This window comes from Choristoneura fumiferana, chromosome 6 (assembly GCF_025370935.1).
Source record: "Choristoneura fumiferana chromosome 6, NRCan_CFum_1, whole genome shotgun sequence".
Lineage (NCBI taxonomy): Eukaryota > Metazoa > Arthropoda > Insecta > Lepidoptera > Tortricidae > Choristoneura > Choristoneura fumiferana.
Window position 1 is genome coordinate 2,711,996 of NC_133477.1, and position 19,664 is coordinate 2,731,659.

Below are 19,664 nucleotides of genomic sequence, written 5' to 3' on the forward strand. Positions count from 1 at the left end.
TCTACTTTATATAAATAATAATTTAGGTGCATAAAGACTTTATCTGGTAAATTTATTAATCAATAAATAAATTTTGTGAGGTTGGCTGGGTGGTGAGGGAGGTGACAGCGAAAACCACTTCTATCTTCTCTATAGTAGAAAGGTTGATAATGATAGGTTGATAGAATATTTTGGTTGGTTGATTGGTTGGTTGTCATCATTGTCATTTTTGTAGTTTTGTGCGGAGTTGTTATTCTCCTAGTTTGATATTTATATTTTGAAGTAATTTTATTACATATCCTAGCTAGTATCCAACTATAACAAAAAGGTTTACTTTAGAAACTAGTTACATGAGAGGTTCTCCAAAGTACGTAATTAGCGGTAAGTTTTTTTTTATTCATCGACGAACAAAGCGCCAAATTTAAAGTCTTCTAATGAGTTTTTTTAATTGCATTTTTCACTGATCGTAATATAATATTAGTCGTGTAATAATTTAACAGGCTTGTACAAGTCTCGCCTTGTCTTTTTCTAAACAACATTGATCTATGCCTATTTTTCTTTTTCTACCTTCTCACTAGACTGTATCAATGTTTAGTGTATTGTATTATTTTTCATAGTTTTAAATATTGATTATAAATATGTATGTTAGTCTGTAAGGTATTTATTGTATGGGCCAAGTTGCCCGAAATAAATGAATTTATTTATTTATTATTTATAAAAATAAAACGTTTCATATTTGCGTAAAAAATATTTATTTAATGAATATGACTAGAAATAATTATCACAGTGAAGGTAAAAAATTTACAGTCAGCAGCAGAAGTGGATGAGCGGTTATGGTGCTTAAAATGACACAACTTCACTGCCAAGATAATAAGAGTGTTTAGACCATTTTGAGCACCACAACTGCTCATCTACTTCTGCTGCTGTACTGTACTATATGACCAGCCTAGTATTCTTTATTTCACAAATGTGTTACTGCAACTATACAGTAGAATAATACATAATTAAATAACTCACAAACCTACTTATTCAAAAACCAGTAATTGAAAAGCTTTCATCAAATTAAAACCTTCCAAACCTAAATCGTGTCAAACATACCATTTGTGAACAACATCTTAAATGTTATAATTCCATTGCACATTGTAAGTAATAAATACTTTTTTCTCAAACATCCAAGGAAATGTCCTTATATCCGTGATGATAGAACGCGAAGTATGTCTTTGTCTAGCACTTATTGCACATTAAATTTTGTTCTAATTTCAAATATGAGGACAGTAATGGAATTTCAAACAATATTGCCATGGCCAGGCCAGCAAAGTGATTGTCTTTTGTTTTGTTTGTTTCACTGGGTTTTTTTTTATTGACTATCTATCTATGGCATACTGCCAATTAAGAAAAACATAGTGAATGAATGAATGTGTATTTATTTACTTTCTAATCTCTTATTTGACTACATTATGTAATTAGATTAAATCAGATATTCAATATAATAAACAAGGATTGACATTTATTGTTATTAATTCATTAAAATAACAAATAAAATCATCTCAAGATTTGGTGGCAAAAATATTAACCCTAACAGCTTACAAAAAAATTAGATGAGAGTATTTAAAAAAAATACTTATATGGTTTATACCTAAACTAAACCGAGTGGTTTTCAATTCAAATAAGTGTTATTCTTTCCGTTATCAGTTCATCATCAAGTGACATGGTATTATTTCCTTGGATATATTTGAGAAAAGCACTATACAAGACTCGTCGACGAACAGGGTTTGTTGGCCTAGGTTATCTATAACTACTTGGCCGGCAATGCCCTATTTAGCGGCCTCTGCTGTACTGTACTATTACTAGTCATCAAGCTGCGTTAAACTGGCAACACCTCTATTTATCCAATGCTTTTGCGGGATATCAGAAGGTAGTGTAATAAACATGACAAAGTTACTAGAATGCCCTGTTGTTGCTAGTACTCCTTTTCTCTCGCTTGTCTTGTAAATAGGACAGAAATAAGATGGTGGTGGCCGGAAGTCTGCTATTAGAGCAGGCTTGAACCAAATTATAGGGATGGTATCAAATAAGATCTTTGGGTAGGACTCGTCAAGTTGCATTGTCTCCCGGTTCCATCGTGCACCTTCGAGGAAAATACCCTGTAATCAACAATTTAAGTTTGATTTAGTGGTAGAAACTAATTATAATTACACAAGATTTAGATAATGTTAAGTTAATCATGCGTTGATTTAACTCGGGTTAGCGGCCGTGTAAGACGCTCCGCTGAGTGCGTGCGTCGATTTTGGCGGCCCTCTAGTATGAAGTCGGATTACTGCTTACAATTACTTGTATTGTGCTAGAACTCTGTTAAGCAGCTAAACTTAACAGTCGGGACCCATTAGGTACTAAGAATTTTTGAGCTGGTCGCGATTTGAATGATACTTAACACAGTTCTAGACCACTACGTGCACGTCTTGTTTTCTTCTTATCAGTATTTTTTTAACGCAGTCGGGTTTTAATTTTTTAAATTTAATGTTTTATTTCATACTTTTTTGATATTTCTGTGAAAAAGGTAAATAAAAACACATGACTTGTATATATTTTTTAATCTGTTTTTAAATCCCTTCATTTATATACCCTTTAAACTTTATTTAGATACCCTACTCGATTGGTTTGAATAAAAAAAAGTTTGAAGACACAATTTGGCGCCAAATATCCGCCATTTAAATTTTTTATGAATCTCATGTACCCAGTCTCACTTGCGTCATTAAGAAGAATCCAATGACGTACCTATCATTTATCGATTCAGCCGTTGAGTAGTTACGAGAGGACATAGGAGTAGACATACATACATACATAAGTATGGTACGGGTCAAACACATAACCCTTGCTTCTTCACAGTCGGGTAAAAACATTACTTTTCTTACAAAATGTTAGTAGTGTATAAAATGCTTGGATGGAATTGTGTCAGAGTAGCCAGGTTGATTTTAGAGAGGTTTCCAAAGCATGGATCAAAGACAAAGCAATCAATGCATCTGTGCATCCAGTCGTTTGTTGCTCGATTAATAGAATACACACAATTATGTCAATCATTCAATATTCATAATCAACATATCATGCATTAATAGCGAGATCAAAAAAGTGTCTGAATCTCATCTCGCTAGAAGCGCCAGCGCGGTGCATAAGCCCTAACGAAAATGTCCACTCCACGCCACTGCTATGTATGGAATAATTTTTCCATCATGTGCACTGTATTTTTGTTGCTCTAGTGCTGGCTACAATGGGATCAATCAGCACTACTGAACAAAATGAAGTTGGACAAGGCACTTAAGAAAAATTAAACCGTTGTTTTTCTAATTATATATAGCGTTTAGTGCCGGTGCATAATTGTTTCTTAATTAGCTAGTTTTCAAAAAGTGAAAACAAAATTGTCAAATGTGGTCATCGCTCCTCCTATGTTTTGGCACAACAGGAAAAGCGACATTACATACTAAGAGTATCTCCTGCAGGGCTACTACGAAACTAGAAACTCGAAGTTCGTGGAAGGAAGTGCCATAAATAATTGCTTTGTGGTGATGAATAGATGGGATGTCAGCCATACGTTGTCACACTGTGCCTGTACCATATTTTCGACTCACCCATACAAACACACTGTGCTGGTGACCTTGATTGTCCATCTGTTGTGTTTGCTGCTTGCAATACATCAATACGGTTAAAAATAACACGGGGTCAATATAGATATGAAATGCGGACAGTGCAATAGATAACGAACTCTCAGTAGTTCGTTTAGTGTTCATTTGACGAGGCGAATTCGTTACGTTATTGTTGAATTTTATTATATGTGTGACGCGGCTGTGATGAGCGTCACCGTGTTGCGGGAAATGTAAAAGTGATGATAATAAACGTTTTTGAAGACGACTCGCGTATCGGCGGGTCCCTGACTCAACATTGTGTATGAAATTTTACCAAATTGGAATAACCATTTTAGATACACATCCTAAAGTAGAGATACCAATTTCTTAAATATTCGCATACGAACAAACACGCACGCAGTCACAAATTTTCGCATTTATAATATCAGTAGGCCTAGCCTTTACCCGTGGCTTCGCACGCGTAAACCATTGGGTTGTAGCAGTTGAATTGAAATTCCAGGATTCCGCTAAAAAAGCCATGCTAATTAAGAGATTTTTAGGGGAATTATATCATGGATCAAACCAAAAATTATATCATGGATTTCATTAAACGTCCATTAAGATCGCCCGCGCCAAATTTCACGTCTAATCCTAGGGCGCTTGATAGTAGTTTGGAACAGAAGAAAGATCGCCGCAGTATGATCATTTCCAACAAATAAAACACGAATTCACCTTGCAATAGACACCGAAATAGGGTTGTTCGTGGCACTCGCTCTCCATACCAGTGATGGTGAACTCGAAGTGCACCTGGTCGATGGGTATACGGTTGTGACGCGAGTAGTTCTGCAGGACGCCCGTGAGGAACGACTGGGTGAAGTAGAATCCGGATATCCAGAACACTATGGGTGGGCCCTCGTCTATCCAGTCTTGGAGGAATTTCAACCTGTAAACAGAGTAGTAGAAATTACGACCGTGCAGTGTTTAATGTTGACGATTGCTTGATTATGGTCTCCTAGCTGTTGCCTGCGACTTCGTCTGCGAAGAATTCATTTATCGCGCGCCAGCAGGAAGTGCACATTTTCTGGGATAAAAGCTATTCTATGTTTGTCGCGGAGTAATCCTAGGTTCACAGTAAAATCCATAGCGACAAAGTATTTAGTCTAGAATAGCCTAGATCTCAGGTATATCAGTAAACAAAGCATCTTACTTTCAACTAGGAATGTATACATTTAAAGTACTCACATTCCTTTCAGCAACGGAACCCTCAGGTTCCTTCGGAGGACCTCCCAACTCCCCTTATAGTCCATCCCAAGCCACCAAGAGCCTGGCACTTCGAGCTCAATTTTACATTCAATTCATGTTTCAATATTCTGTGCCATTTCGGTTGCTTTCATTCAACTTTACTTATATGCTTTGTCTTCTGATTGCCCATTCATATTTTCAATAAGACAAATTACTCACTGAACTGCAGGTGTTGAAATTCAGCCGGACTTTCCAGGCACTTCAAAAACTCACCCTCCTGGTCAAGCTTATTATTTCTTCTATATTTTTTACTCTCAGTTTTGATGTTCTCGCGACAGTTCGCGACAATGTCCTTATCAGGCCCTCGAACTATCTTCATACTCATCATCAACATTACTCATCACGATCGGTTGTCAGTGTGTCAATCAAACAAACAAACATACCTACTCATATTCACATTTATAATGTTATTTAGGATTTCGCAACGTCGTGAATGCCTAACTTTTCCTCTATACTTTAAAATAGAAAACGCTTGCTCGCTGCTCTGCAATATCTGTAGTCTATAATTTGCCCGTTTAACATCAGATCTGATAAGAATATTGTGTTCCACGACGGAGCAGAAGGTAGTGAGAAAAGTTTTTCCCTGTGAAAGAATTTACGTCATTTTGGCTACGGAACCCAAAAAAACTAACAAAAACGCTTTTATGGTTAAAGGAACTCAAATATAATTGAACTAATATACCCTAAGATATTCCAACAAAAAAAGCCGTGGTGGCCTAGTGGTTTGACCTATCGCCTCTCAAACAGAGGGTCGTGGCTTCAAACCCCGGCTCGCACCTCTGAGTTTTTCCAAATTCATGTGCGGAATTACATTTGAAATTTACCACGAGCTTTGCGGTGAAGGAAAACATCGTGAGGAAACCTGCACAAACCTGCGAAGCAATTCAATGGTGCGTGTGAAGTTCCCAATCCGCACTGGGCCCGCGTGGGAACTATAGCCCAAGCCCTCTTGTTCTGAGAGGAGGCCTGTGCCCAGCAGTGGGACGTATATAGGCTGGGATGATGATGATTTATGCCTATGGGCGATGCAATAACCATTACAAATCTGCTTCTTAACACTTCTTTTTATCTTGTTTTGATTATTTTAATGCTAGTAATTCACCATATTCTACATAGTGCATTAATAATGATATGATTTCCTTTTTTTTCTTTTCCAGAACAATGAGTGAGCAAGTTTTGTCCGAAGGCACATGGCCACAGGAAGCTGAGGCGGCCATCAACGACATCCGTAAGCACGTGAAAGCAGCCAACATATCAACCCAACTAAAGAGTACCAATCAACGGATCTACATCAACCTAACAACCCTAGAGAACTCAGACTACTGCATCGAGATGTCCAGCGCGGGGTTCAGAGTCGTCGGGCGAACGTACGACGACACGACCTTAGCTATCATAGAGAACATGAACTATGAAACACCATACGCTTTGCTGAACAGCATCAGCCAAAAGTACAGGGAATCGTTCGGCGGCGAACTCATGAACAAACTACTGGATCTGGCCAAACGAGAGACTTAAATTAATACCTAGTCGTAACACCACGTTAGAGCTTATTTTGTAGTGACAAACAGCCTTACTAGAGATAGACATTCTGTCACATTACACGAGCTTTTTGACAAATATTTGTAACGGATTTCTGGATTTTTGAAGGTTGTTTGGAGTGATAAAATGGTTGTAATTGTAATTGGGAACTACGTCGTAACTGTCAGTATTTATCAGTGCTATATGTATTTAAAACATTAATATTTAGACCAATTAGGGATACACCTTGTCTTCTTAACCAATACCCTTTTTGCTGTTGTTCTGGTTACTTTTTGGCCAGTAAATCGAATACCTAGATGTTTTTTTGTTTCCACTTGTGTGTTTTTGAATGTATCTTAAATGGTCAACAGTATTTAATTTAGACACGACTGTGTTTCCTTGTATTTTAGGCCTAATTAGTAAGCCTACATGCTAGTTTTAAGTTTACTTGATTGACGTACTATTTACAAAAAGTATATCTCTTATATTATGATCTTCTAGAATAGATAAATGTAAACATTGTGACCACTGTGATTGAAATTTTAATTTAAGGACACTTCGACGAGCCCAATGTAGAAGATAGCCAATGACTGTCTAGTGCGTATAATAAGTGTCAATTCCTCATATTAGGATTTCAAAAATAAATTAAAATGTGTATTTGAAAATTAATTAGTTAGGAATATCAATTCGGTTATCTACATAAGTTATTTTGCTTTTAGTTTTGTGGTTCGACTTTTATCACAATATCGTCACTGATTCGGCAGCGCCTCCAAGTTTTATGTTGTTTTTAACCAACTTTAAAAATGAGGAGCCGAGAAGTGAGTTACCACAAGGATTATAAACCGATAAATCTTTTTTTTTGTAGAAAAAATATTAACCCTTGGGGTTAAATAGTTTTTAATTTTTAAGTGCATTTTGTGTTTCATCATTAATTTCTCTGAAGTAGATTTCTGTAAATTATTAGTTGCTACGTTTTAAGTATTCAGGCACCTGCCTAACCTGTCTACAATCTACAACATGTAAGTATTTTTTAAAGTTAATTCTTTGTCTTCAACGATTTGTTACGTTGTGTTTTACCATTGTCTAGTAAAGACAATAGAAACAAATAAACTCCTTCTGCAAATGGTATATCCAAATGTGATGTGATGCATCAATTCTATCCCAAGGAAGCGGTCAATCTTAACATGATCATAAAACCAACAATCGAGACCACCACGCCTCTGAAATAATAATTGAAATCTTTGTTTTCATCTGTGTGTAAAATTTAAAGTAAATGTCAACATGACATAAAACACACGACTTAAGACCACTTAGCAGGAGCTTTTCAGGCGTCGTTGTGGCACTCGATAGACTGGCTACTTTAGTATTTTGTGTCATATTAGTTAGTAACGCATGTGCAATAACGCAGGTCGCATCATCAGTGCAAGGACTGACCGAGTACAAACATTGTAATAAAATGTTAGCTTTAGTTAATGTTTGTGATAGTAAACTGAATTTATTTGTTAATAATGGGATTTTATTTACAGTGTTCCTGTCTTTATATCTAAAATATCTATAGAAAAATGAATCGTTGCAATTAAAAAATGCAATTTGTCGACTGTAAAATGTAAGCTTTGTAGAAAAAAAGACTAAAAAACAGTAGCTAAAAATCAAAAGTTAAAAAATAGTCTTAAAACGGTGCGGCGAGTGTTTCCTCAATTCACTGCCTGTATTTGCTGGTGAAAAAAAGCCGTGGTGGCCTAGCGGTTTGACCTATCGCCTCTCAAACAGAGGGTCTTGGGTTCAAACCCCGGCTCGCACCTCTTTTTCCAAATTCATGTGCGGGATTACATTTGAAATTTACCACGAGCTTTGCGGTGAAGGAAAACATCGTGAGGAAACCTGTACAAACCTGCGAAGCAATTCAATGGTGCGTGTGAAGTTCCCAATCCGCACTGGGCCCGCGTGGGAACTACGGCCCAAGCCCTCTTGTTCTGAGAGGAGGCCTGTGCCCAGCAGTGGGACGTATATAGGCTGGGATGATGATGTGATGATGATGAATTCACTCTAGGGGTAAAACCACGCTTCTTGCGAGGAGCAAGGAGGGTGAAGCCTAAAGTTTTAAAACCACATGTAGGTGGAAATTACGCTACCACAACTTATAGATGGAAACGAAAGCAAGACTGTCAATGTTACTATTTATTTGCTGTGCTGTGCTGCGGCCTGAAAAGCCATGAAGCCGCTGGGCTCATACCGCGGATTTCTTGAGCAGGTAAGGACAAGGCTTCGTCAAGCAAGAGTACTTCCCCTCAGCTACCGTTGACACGTTATGGTTCTGTTCTCTTTGTCAGTTGTTACTCGCAAATATACTCTGTTACTGCTACTAACGACGAATATGCGTGATTGGAGACAGGACTAGTTTCCTTGTTCATTGTGCGGTCAAGTTGCTCGCCGCTCAGTTATCACCAGCAAATCATCATCATCATCATCATCCCAGCCTATATACGTCCCACTGCTGGGCACAGGCCTCCTCTCAGAACAAGAGGGCTTGGGCCATAGTTCCCACGCGGGCCCAGTGCGGATTGGGAACTTCACACGCACCATTGAATTGCTTCGCAGGTTTGTGCAGGTTTCCTCACGATGTCTTCCTTCACCGCAAAGCGCGTGGTAAATTTCAAATGTAATTCCGCACATGAATTTCTAAAAACTCAAGAGGTGCGAGCCGGGGTAACCCACGACCCTCTGCTTGAGAGGCGATAGGTCAAACCACTAGGCCACCACGGCTGTAGAGTGAATTCACCCAGCTTTAAAACAAAAGCTATGGCATGAACGTCCTTACCAGCTCAAGAAATCAGCGACATAGGAGCCCAGCGGCGTCATGGAGGGGTAGCTTTTAAACATCCAGGCCGAGAGCACGATGCCCTTGACGAAGGCGTTGTTGCAGCGCTCCAGTTCGACGCTCATGATGGCCAGGTCATGCGCCACCACGTGCTCGCAGCTAACCTAATAGCAACTTTGACAGCCTTGCTTTCGTTTCCCGTCTACAACTTGTTTGAGCTGCAAAATTTCCACCCTGTATTGTGGTTTCTAGACTTCAGGCTTCACCCTCCTTGCTCCTCGCAAGAACCGCAGTTTTACCCCATGGGGTAACTTCAACCGGATTCGGAACAACTGTGGCGTCATGAATGCCCTTACCTGCTCAAGAAATCAGCGACATATGAGCCCAGCGGTTTCATGGATGGATAGCTTTTGGACATCCAGGCGGAGGGCACGATGCCTTTAACGAAGGCGTTGTTGCAGCCCTCCAGCTCGGCGCTCATGATGGCCAGGCCCTGCGCCGCCATGTGCACGCCGTGGAGCGTGCGTGCCACCACTGACAGCAGACGATTGTAGCGGATGAGCTCCTGTGGAGGGAGGCCATAGACGTAGCGACTTACTCGTGAGACTTTTAGAGTTGCACTAGTACCTATACTGTAACGAGTGATGGAAGACATTTGCACAAATGCAGTACAGTTATAGGGTATAGGTACACGTACAAATTACCAAGCACCAGAAGTAAAAACAAGCGTTGGAAGATACTTGCGCAAATAGAGCGAAGTACAGTTACAGTAAATACTTGTGTAAGTCAAAATTTGCGTAATTAAACGGGTGTTGGAAGACACCTGCGCAAGCACAGTACAATAACATTATGCTTGAGTAAATACATCTCTATCGCGTGGGAATACGAAAAAGTAGCCTTTGTGCTATTTCCGAAATTCAGCTAGCTACTGACTAAAATTTATTGGCATCTGTTTATCAACCACTCACCCGTCCAAAAAGTTTCCCAGTGTTCATACAAACCTGTTTAAGCACGGTATTCATGCTGTTATAGTACTCCACGGGGTACTTGATGCTGACTTCATAGACGTCGTACGGTCGTGGCAGGCGCGACATCATCTCGCGCGTCAGTTCGACGACCCCGCCGCCCTCGCCCCCGCCCTCGCCGCCCCCGCCCGCTATTATAGACGTCTGCGTCAGCAGGCAGCCGAACAGGAGCTGGAAAGGATTGATCCTTCGAACCGGACAACTGGTTAAGAGTGGGTGATCTGATAAGTGATCATCTCGACATATGTGCCATCGGATTGTTGAACCACTCGAAACTGTTCGTAATGTAGCTGAGTTACACTTACATACTCGTAGTAAATATTTTCATTTATAAAACAGAATGGCATTACACGTCCAAATTACGAGCAGTGGCAAGTGCTACAAATCAACATGCAACTTTTGAGGGCTAGGGGTTTGGTATGTGGGAATGAGGGTTCTGAATTGAAATGGAACATCCAAGTAAAGCTAGTGTAGTGAAGTAGTGCTATGTGATATAACAGTCGTGCTATGTGGCATGAATCAGTGTTATGTGGCATACAGCAGTGTTATGTGGCATCTAGCAGTGCTATGTGTCACGTAGAAGTGCTGCTATGAGGCATCTAGCAGTGCTATGTGTCACGTAACAGTTCTATGTGGTATGTAGTCGTGCTATGTGGCATCTAGCAGTGTGAAGTCACATGCAGCAGTGCTATGCGGCTTCCAGCACTTCTATGTGCCATCCAGCAGTGCTATGTGGCAGTGGCATCTAGAAGTGCTATGTGGCTTCTAGCAGTGCTGTGTGATACGCAACAGAGCTATGCGGCATCCAGCACTCTTATATGTAAGATCCAGCACTCCTATGTAGCACCCAGCAGTGCTATGTGGCATCCAGCTGTATGTGGCTTGCAGCACTCACCGCGGCAGTCTCCTTGTTGTCCTTAGTAATGTCTGCGTTGTCGTGCAGACCGAAAACCTCTGGCTTGGCGAGCGCGGGCAGTGCGCGGATGTGCTCCAGCACAGAGTTATAGTCCATGCTGGGCGGCATTCGGTAGTCGCCGCTCGGCGAGAACGAGTAGCTGTACAGGCAAAATATAGTCAGCGGCACAAAATTTGGCCCACCCGCTCCACATACAAAATCACCTATTACTGTATACATTTGAGGGCCAGATTTCTGCCGTTCAGTATTTATATCTTCAATCACTTTGGGCTATAAAGCCCCGTATTCACGGTAAACGATTTGTTGAGGAACATTGTTGAATCAACGAGTTACTGCGTGTTGCAGAGTTGATCATTGTATGTTGTTGTGCTGCCGCTTGATGAGAAAACTCAGCAACACGTTGATTCAACAATTTTTCTCTACAAATTTTTACAATGAATACGGGGCTATAGAGGGTTTGCAAAACCTCTGCGGGTAGAATCCAGTAAGAAACTCAACAGAATATTTTTTAATTCAAAATTTGGAATTTTGCAGTTGTTTACACACTCGCATTGTGCAAAAAAGTTAAATAAGCAATGTGATTCTGGAGGCGTGACCGGAATGAACCCTACACAAATCGTTAAATATTAAAAGTCGTTTACTATTACCAGTGTATTTGGGTCAATCAACTTTTTTACCGACACTAATCTGTCCACGACATTTTTCAAACAATTGCAGATTTTTGTAAGTAAACATGTTTTTTATGTTATTTAATAGATGGTGTACATGAATACATGCCATCCTACGTAAGTTCAACCTATTAAACCGTGAAATATCTTGTTGGAAGTAGGATTTTTTGGTAACGCCAGAGTCAATTTTGGTAACGCAGGAGACGCCCAAAGTGTCGATAAAATAGTTGATTGGCCCATTTATGTGAATCATTAAAATTTTTGTTTTTATATATTATCTATTTTATGTGAGGGCCAAGTATGCGTTGGAAACTTATGCGCAAAGAAAAGTAGGGAATGACATGTTGCTGCTGTACTCATACCTATAATGTGGCTACCGTAAATAAATTGAAACTGTTATAAAATTGAATTTTCAAATGAAACTCACTCGGGATTGCTCGTGACCTCTTCGTTGTAGAAAATAGAGAGAAGCGAGAGAATGAGACGGCGATCCTTGTCGTCGGTGACACGGCCGCCATAGTTGCATTCACCAGTGAGGTAGTTCAGTGCATCAAACGGAGTCTCAGAGTACTCTGTCAGGAACATCTGCAAGGGTATGGTACTAGCTATCTTCAGCCTGCACTTCTTAAGAATTTCGCAAATTTCGCTTTCTAGGTCCAAGGGTTTGAACTGGGCGATGACGAGCCAGTAGTCAGGACTAAATTAACAACAAAATAACTATACTATTTTTTCTTTCTCATGTTGTCACGAATAAATGTTTTCCTTTTCGGATAAAGCAAAGATGATAAAGGCACTAGCGCCACCTAGTATGGAAAAGATGAACGTCACAGAGGAATGCAATCATTTGTGTCTGTATCTATCAGGATAAGATTTGTATGAAGAAAAAGGTGGTCCGGTAGGCGGAAAAGTGGAAAAATATTATTTTAAAAATATAATGCAACTTCTCCAAAAATAGGCACTAATAACTCTTAGAAAAATCGATAGTTCACTCGATAAATGGTACATCTCTAATAACGTCAAACTCGGTCACAGAACTCATCAAAGGTGAAAAATATTATAGACAGCAGAAGTCTGCGTGCCCGTACGCCAGTTCAACTTTCATCTAAACAATACTAGATGGCGTTGAAACGCTGGAGCACCTAAACTCCATTGTCACCTGCAGCTGCATGATGCAAATGCGTAGATCGCTCTCATTAAACTCGTACTGGATGTTCCAGCCGAGAGGGCCGAAGGCGCGGCGCTCTTGCACGATGCTGTGGAAGAAGCAAAGCGCGAAGAGCAGCCGCCGCCATTCTTCCGTGCGTGGACACGATATGTAGAACTCCGGATCACATATCGGGTCCGATATGTAAGAGCGGTTAATATTGTTCTTGAGCCCTTTCGGGGCTTCGTTTGTCATCTTAACGCCTGCAGAATTAATCGTTGTCATTAGGGGTGCAGAAGATACCAAGATAACATTAAACGCCATCTACATTTTAACCTTATAACTTTATGCTTACATTTTATAGTTGCCCGGTACTTTTTAAATCGAACCGGCTCCATATTTTGCCCGGTTTTAAATATTGATCACTGTAAATTGTCGTCTATAATGAAATTACCTTCCCTACTCATTGATAAATTTACAGATAAATGTGCTGCAGTCTTAAGATTTTGCAATTACTGGTGGAACAGGTCCTAAAGCTCGGGATTCCTGGGATAGTGGTTCCGTGTAAGATCCAACGTCCTAATTTTTGGACAAAATTAAGTCAAAACAAATGTCAGCTTTTCTTGACTGTCATTAAGTTTACAATTCTAATGATCGAAATTTGACGCGAGTCTTACGAGGTTAATAGCGGCTGTCATACAGTGGCGCAATGACGTCACTAGAACAAGCCCTTTCAAAAGTCAAGAGTCAAAATATCTTTATTCAATTTCGGCTATAACAAGCACTTAAAAATATCAAAAAAAAAACATTCTATCAAGAGGACTCTGCCTAGCGTTGCGGGACGTATATAAGTTTGGATGATGATGATGTTGAAAGCCCTACCATTCTGCAACACGGTGACAGGGAAGGCGCGGCTGGGATACGAGGTGAGCCAGCAGCGGAAGTTGTGGTGCGTGACCTGAGGCACGATCACCTCGGCGCAGATGCGCTCCAGCTCGCCCATCCACGAGTCCATCACGTGGCAGTTCTGCAGCACCACCCAGCCGCCCGTCAGGATCGCTTGGCTGATCATGTTCGCCGCTATGGGACCCTGGCCACAGATCACATCATTAATAAGATAAGGCCGCCTTGAAAAGGAAGACAAACATTAATATTTAGCCTTCGAGCATTTGGCAAAATAATTGCATCAGATAATAGATGAGCCATCGCTGTGCACAGCATTTTTGTACCACTTAGTAGGGACTGCTTTCGGAGTTCTATTACGTGGGTTCGATAGGGCTTCGCTAAAGTGATAAGAATGTGTACTAATGTTCTTGGAGTAAGATACATGTGTTATACTATTTCTGAATCTGCATAACATGCCTAATTTACTGACGTAATTTATTTGTTTCGTTTCTAGTAATTTTTTTTCATGGCAGATGGTTAAAGTTGACATTCATGTTTTTGAGACAACTTAAATCAAAATTAATGAAGTTTCTTTCACCATTTTACGGTAGTTACTGACAAAATAACACACTGCACTTCTGAAGTAACTATTCACGATGCGATACTCATAAAAAACTGAGCTTTCCAAGTCGATGCTGGTACTAAAAATGTCAAGACAAAGGGGAGTATCCCCAAAAATCTTTATTTCGGTAATAACTCGAAAACTGCAACTTTCACTGGGGTCATGTTGGGTTGGTTAGGTTCCTCTTGAGCTGGCCTACCTCTGGTGTCACTGTGACGTGGTACTTCTGGGACACCCTGTATACCTGTTTTCTGTACTGCTTACTGTGTTGGTGTGCAATAAAGAGTTACTGTATTGTAGGTATTGTAAAAAGCTAAAGGTAGTTTAACCTTTTTTAACTGAGCTCATCCACTTAAGACTAATAATACGTGGAGAGGTTTGGTTAACGACAAATTAAGATTGTGAGCTCCTAGCAAAAGCAGATTATAACCGCCTTGGACGTTCGATATAGATTATAGACTCTATTTCCATTTAATACACGACAAAACATAGTAAGAGAATTAGTTGGCGGTTATGAGAATAATGCTGCGTAATAGAATATATACCGAAAATACAAACTGTTAGTTTTACGGGATGACCGTAAAACCCATATCGAAAATACAAACTGAAACTTAGATACACAGTAAACTAGAAAAATAGACCAGCGCTGGGAATCGAACCCAGGTCCTCGGCATTCCGTGCCACGTGCTATACCCCGCTACGCCACTACTGGACAGGGGTACACAAACGAATTTCTCCTATGCACCAAATATTTCAGCTTGTGTGTTTCTTATTTAGTCACTTAAGCAGCGACACTAGGGACATCTATGCTGTAGCCCTCATCGAGAAACTTTCAGCATTCCATTGGAACTAACCTCTCACCCGGACAAGAGGTGTCGTTATTAAGCAATCAAATTAAGATTGCAATGGATTTTGGAGTCTTTTAGTATTTTTTATTTCAACTCCAAATTTTATTACTTTTACGCTCATTCCGTAAAACCCATATCGAAAATACAAACTGAAACTTAGATACACAGAAAACCAGAAAAATAGACCAGCGCTGGGAATCGAACCCAGGTCCTCGGCATTCCGTGCCACGTGCTATACCGCTACACCACCACTGGACAGGGGTACAGACACGAATTTCTCCTATGCACCACATATCTCAGCTTGTTTGTTTCTTAATTAGTCACTTAAGCAGCGACACTAGCGACATCTATGCTGTAGCCCTCTACGAGAAACTTTCAGCACACATACGCAGCATAGATACGACACTCGCGATCAACAACCGCCAAATTCAACTACCAGGCGAATCTTTTCAATGAGGGCTATCGCGTATGAATTCGCCACTAGAGGCGCTAGTGTAGCGTGAGGTCTTCGAAATGTCAAATAGCATGGTTTTTGGGTGAGCTACGCGGGTTTATTTAGAATTAGAATAATTTTGTGAATATTTTGCAATATCTGAAATTAATTATGGCAAATATGCGTTCCGAGACAATGAATGTCTGTGTTTTGAGACAGTTTTGTCTTTCGGAAACCTTTGTCCTCCCTTTATTCCGAACAAAACGGGGACTATTCAGCACTGTGGCATGCTCGATATTTTATGGTACGGTTTTAAGGTGTATTAAATATGATTTTAATCTAAACTTTGTTTTCACGTCCGTAATAGCAGACTTTGAAGCCATACTTAAAAACCTCACGCAACAGTGCGCCATCTAGTGAGACAAAAAAACGATAGCCCTCATTCGATCTAATTCTTCTCAATAATTTCAAATTCAACGCTTTTTGTCTACAAGGAACCATCTGGCAACTTGATATAGATGATGATGACGAACGATATACTTGTCTGCTCAATAATATTTGAACGAGTGAAGCGAGTTCACATTATCAACGGCGTTGTACGTATGTAGCATAATAAATAATTACCTGGGCGACCGAGCTCCGCTTGGGCTAAAACTCGGCAACCAGATGAGACCAAACTAGATCGATTGTTCATCCCCGAAAACCCCCATATACCAAATTTCATCGAAATCGTTGGAGCTGTTTCCGAAAACCCCGAAATATATATGTCGGCGGCCGATCGTAAAATCCGCCAGATCACGAAATTCCTAGGCATATAGTGAAATGGCGCCATTTCATGAATTGGCTAAAGGCCATCCGCCATATCGTTCAATACTCACCGTTTAACGATTTGCCGAGTGACGTTTAGGCAGATCATGAAATTCCTAGGCATATCATGAAATGCCGCCATATCGATTCTGCGTAGTGGTCACAATTCATACTAACCACTCCTCGCTTCGCTCGTCGTACCTAATTTTTTTTTTCAGCATATCACGATGTGCCTGGTATAAAGCTAGGAATATCGACGAATGCATTGCTCTAATTGATCTGCCGTATTGTTTCTCAGGCACATCATGATATGCCTGGCCAACTTTTAGGCATATCATGAAATGGTAGGAATTTCGTGATCTGGCGGATTTCACGATCGGCCGCTGACATATATACAAGATTTGCTCGTTCAAAGGTATTATACAGATAGATATTTATCCAAAGATCATTTTGCATTGCATCGTTGATTTGTACTTCGTCCAGAGGCCGTATTGTTTAACGCGCAGACGCTCGTGATCGCATTCAACCTCTTCCTGTCCTCGTCCAATAACGTTCAACCGAACGAAGTGTTGAAAACGATTGCGAATACAGGTGCGTTTTTAATCAGTCACTCACTACCTAAAACCACCTAAGAGGAGCGATCAAATTTAACCTCTTACCTGTCCCTGGCCCAGCGAGATAGTCTCGAAGCTGACGACCTTCCTTTCCATGGAGAACTTGACCAGCCCGGACATGGGGTCGGACCCGGCGGACAGGATGAAAATGAGCGGCGAGCAGCAGTTGCTGTCGTTGTAGGACTTCTCCAGGTCGAAGGGCGGCGGCTCGATGTACTTCTGGCCCATCTCGATGACCACATACTGCTGCACTAGAGGGATCAGCTTATCAGGACGGATGCATCTGTGTGGTGCGATACAAACAGAAAACGATAATGTTGCCTGACCAATTTTGTCGGGGTGGTGTCAAGTTCATTTTTTTTAAGTAGCCTGTATAGTGCCACTGCTGGGCAAAAGCCTCCCCTCTTGACCTCCACAACTTTCGTTCTGACGCAATGTCAGGCCAGTCCTTAGCGTACGTGTCCAGATCGTCCCGCCATCTCCTTCTCGGTCTGCCTCGATGTCGCTGGCCGTTCTCCGGCACCCACCAAGTAGCTGTGCGAGCCCACCTTTGTGGGTGCATGCGACAGACGTGTCCAGCCCAATGAACTAAAATAATTTCCTTGCTCACCCGCGACCTTACGATAGCTAAGCTTATGCAAAATATGCGTGTTCATGCAGTTCCTCCACCTCCACACTGTAAGAACACACACAAATCACACAAACCCATCTATCACCACCACCACACTACACTGACGCGTTTCGAACTCAAACAGAGCTCATCTTCAGAGTGACACAACCGTACACCATGCTACCAGTTGTTAGACTAACGAACCAAACCACCGTTTTAACTTGTCACTGTAACTCCCCAAGTACCCACATACGTTTTATGAAACAAAACAAAACTACCCACAAATTATTAATAAATTTTTTAACCGTCCTTCAAAACTACCTTGATTTTTATTTATTTACTGTCAAGGCATGTTTAATTAACTACCATTGCTGAAATTAGATCCAAGCCGTAGCAAGGGAGATGAAACTAAATTTACCTGCTCATTAATAATAGACCCCATACTGTTGTATCTAATTATCTCCATGCATTCTAAAACATCGAGACGAAACCCCTTGCCACAATAATGTAACACTTCATACGAATCTGAGTCCGATAAAGAATGATTTAGTTCCAACAAATGTTTGGCAAAATTCGACTTATCAGGATGCTCATTCCTATATGCCGAAACATGCTCTTTAAATCTAGCATTAAAACTGCGTCCTGTCTGACCGACATATACTTTACTACATTCATTGCAAGTGAGCTTGTATACACCCGATCTAGTTCCTTTATCTACCTTCTCTTTGTGGTTACAAAGTTTAGAGTACAAAGAGTTGTTAGTCTTAAAGGCTACCTTAACATTGTTTGATTTTAAAATACCCCAAATTCTATCAGACAAACGACCAACGTATGAAATGCTTGCTACACCTATATTTGTTAGAAGACTGCGATGGTAACACGGCGTAAAGCATGCTATTCACTATCCGTGCCTGCTTCTTCTGAACCAAACTATTGACCATTGATTTAGTATAACCATTCGACAACGCTATCTGATAAATAGTATTTAACTCTAAATCAAAATCTTCCCTAGAAAGAGGTACAGTTAACAATCTATGTACATAACAATAAAAAGCTGCTAATTTATGCTGCCACGGGTGATTAGACGATGCTGGTATCACGGCATCTGTGTACGTTGGCTTTCGGTAAATTTTGAACTGGTGTTTATTATTAAATCTATTAATTGTCAAATCCAAAAAGTTTAACGAAAAATTTTCTTCTAATTCTTTTTTAAATTTTATTTTACCATGTTTGTTATTTAAACCATTCACAAACAAGTCGAGCTGTCTCATACTTCCCCTCCAGCACAGAATTAAATCATCAACGTACCTATAATAATACACAATATTATTATTACCCACTATGTACCTATTTTCAAAGTAATCCATAAAAATATCTGCCATTAATGGACTCAGAGGTGATCCCATTGCTAAACCATCACTCTGTAAATAATACTGTCCATTAAACCGGAAATAATTTTGCTTCATGCATAAAGTTACCAAATCAATTAATTCACAAACCTCCCCAGGATGTAAACGCTTCCTTTCCAAATGGTTTTTAAGAATAACTATTGTCTCACTATATGGTACATTAGTAAATAAACTATCTACATCTAAAGAAAGCAATGTTGCGTTAGGCCCAACAGCCTAGTGTGGTGTCCAGCCCAGTCCCATTTTAGCTTAGCAGTCAAGTTCATTATCGTTCTAAATTTGAAAATTCCAGGCGTCAAGTCCACCTAGAGGGAGATTTATCTTGTGGTAAATAGAGGTGTTTTAAATTTAAAAAATCGGAACGATCTGCCTCCGCCATTGCGAGATAAGATAACATTGTGTCCCGAAACGTATTTAAACTCGATTTTAAATGCAGCAAACATGCATGC

At 40.3% G+C, this 19,664-nt stretch overlaps 2 protein-coding genes across 4 annotated transcripts in view; one reads left to right on the plus strand and one right to left on the minus strand.

Annotated features, from left to right (window-relative positions):
* The first annotated feature begins 138 nt into the window (after positions 1–138).
* On the plus strand, positions 139–7,919 carry LOC141428823 (GSK3-beta interaction protein-like). 2 transcript variants are annotated; one of them, XM_074088842.1, is made up of 2 exons: positions 139–346; positions 6,056–7,919. In XM_074088842.1, the coding sequence occupies exons 1-2, from the start codon at positions 330–332 to the stop codon at positions 6,411–6,413; spliced, it is 375 nt and encodes a 124-aa protein (XP_073944943.1). In that variant the 5' UTR covers positions 139–329; the 3' UTR covers positions 6,414–7,919. The 2 variants fall into 2 exon arrangements, with proteins under 2 accessions (XP_073944943.1, XP_073944944.1); XM_074088843.1 differs by having other exon boundaries at positions 144–360.
* The window catches only part of Dnah3 (dynein heavy chain 3, axonemal), a 75,388-nt gene continuing 56,453 nt past the window's right edge, over positions 730–19,664 (minus strand). The window contains exons 62-71 of one of the 2 annotated variants that reach the window (XM_074088839.1): positions 17,242–17,479; positions 13,870–14,077; positions 13,000–13,250; positions 12,271–12,428; positions 11,155–11,314; positions 10,236–10,430; positions 9,591–9,799; positions 4,329–4,539; positions 3,603–3,653; positions 730–2,123 (exon numbers count right to left, since the gene is read on the minus strand). In XM_074088839.1, the coding sequence (XP_073944940.1) occupies positions 1,827–2,123; positions 3,603–3,653; positions 4,329–4,539; positions 9,591–9,799; positions 10,236–10,430; positions 11,155–11,314; positions 12,271–12,428; positions 13,000–13,250; positions 13,870–14,077; positions 17,242–17,479 (1,978 nt within the window). In that variant the 3' untranslated portion in view covers positions 730–1,826. The remainder of the gene's footprint in view (positions 2,124–3,602; positions 3,654–4,328; positions 4,540–9,590; positions 9,800–10,235; positions 10,431–11,154; positions 11,315–12,270; positions 12,429–12,999; positions 13,251–13,869; positions 14,078–17,241; positions 17,480–19,664) is intronic. The other variant, XM_074088841.1, reaches the window with a different exon arrangement.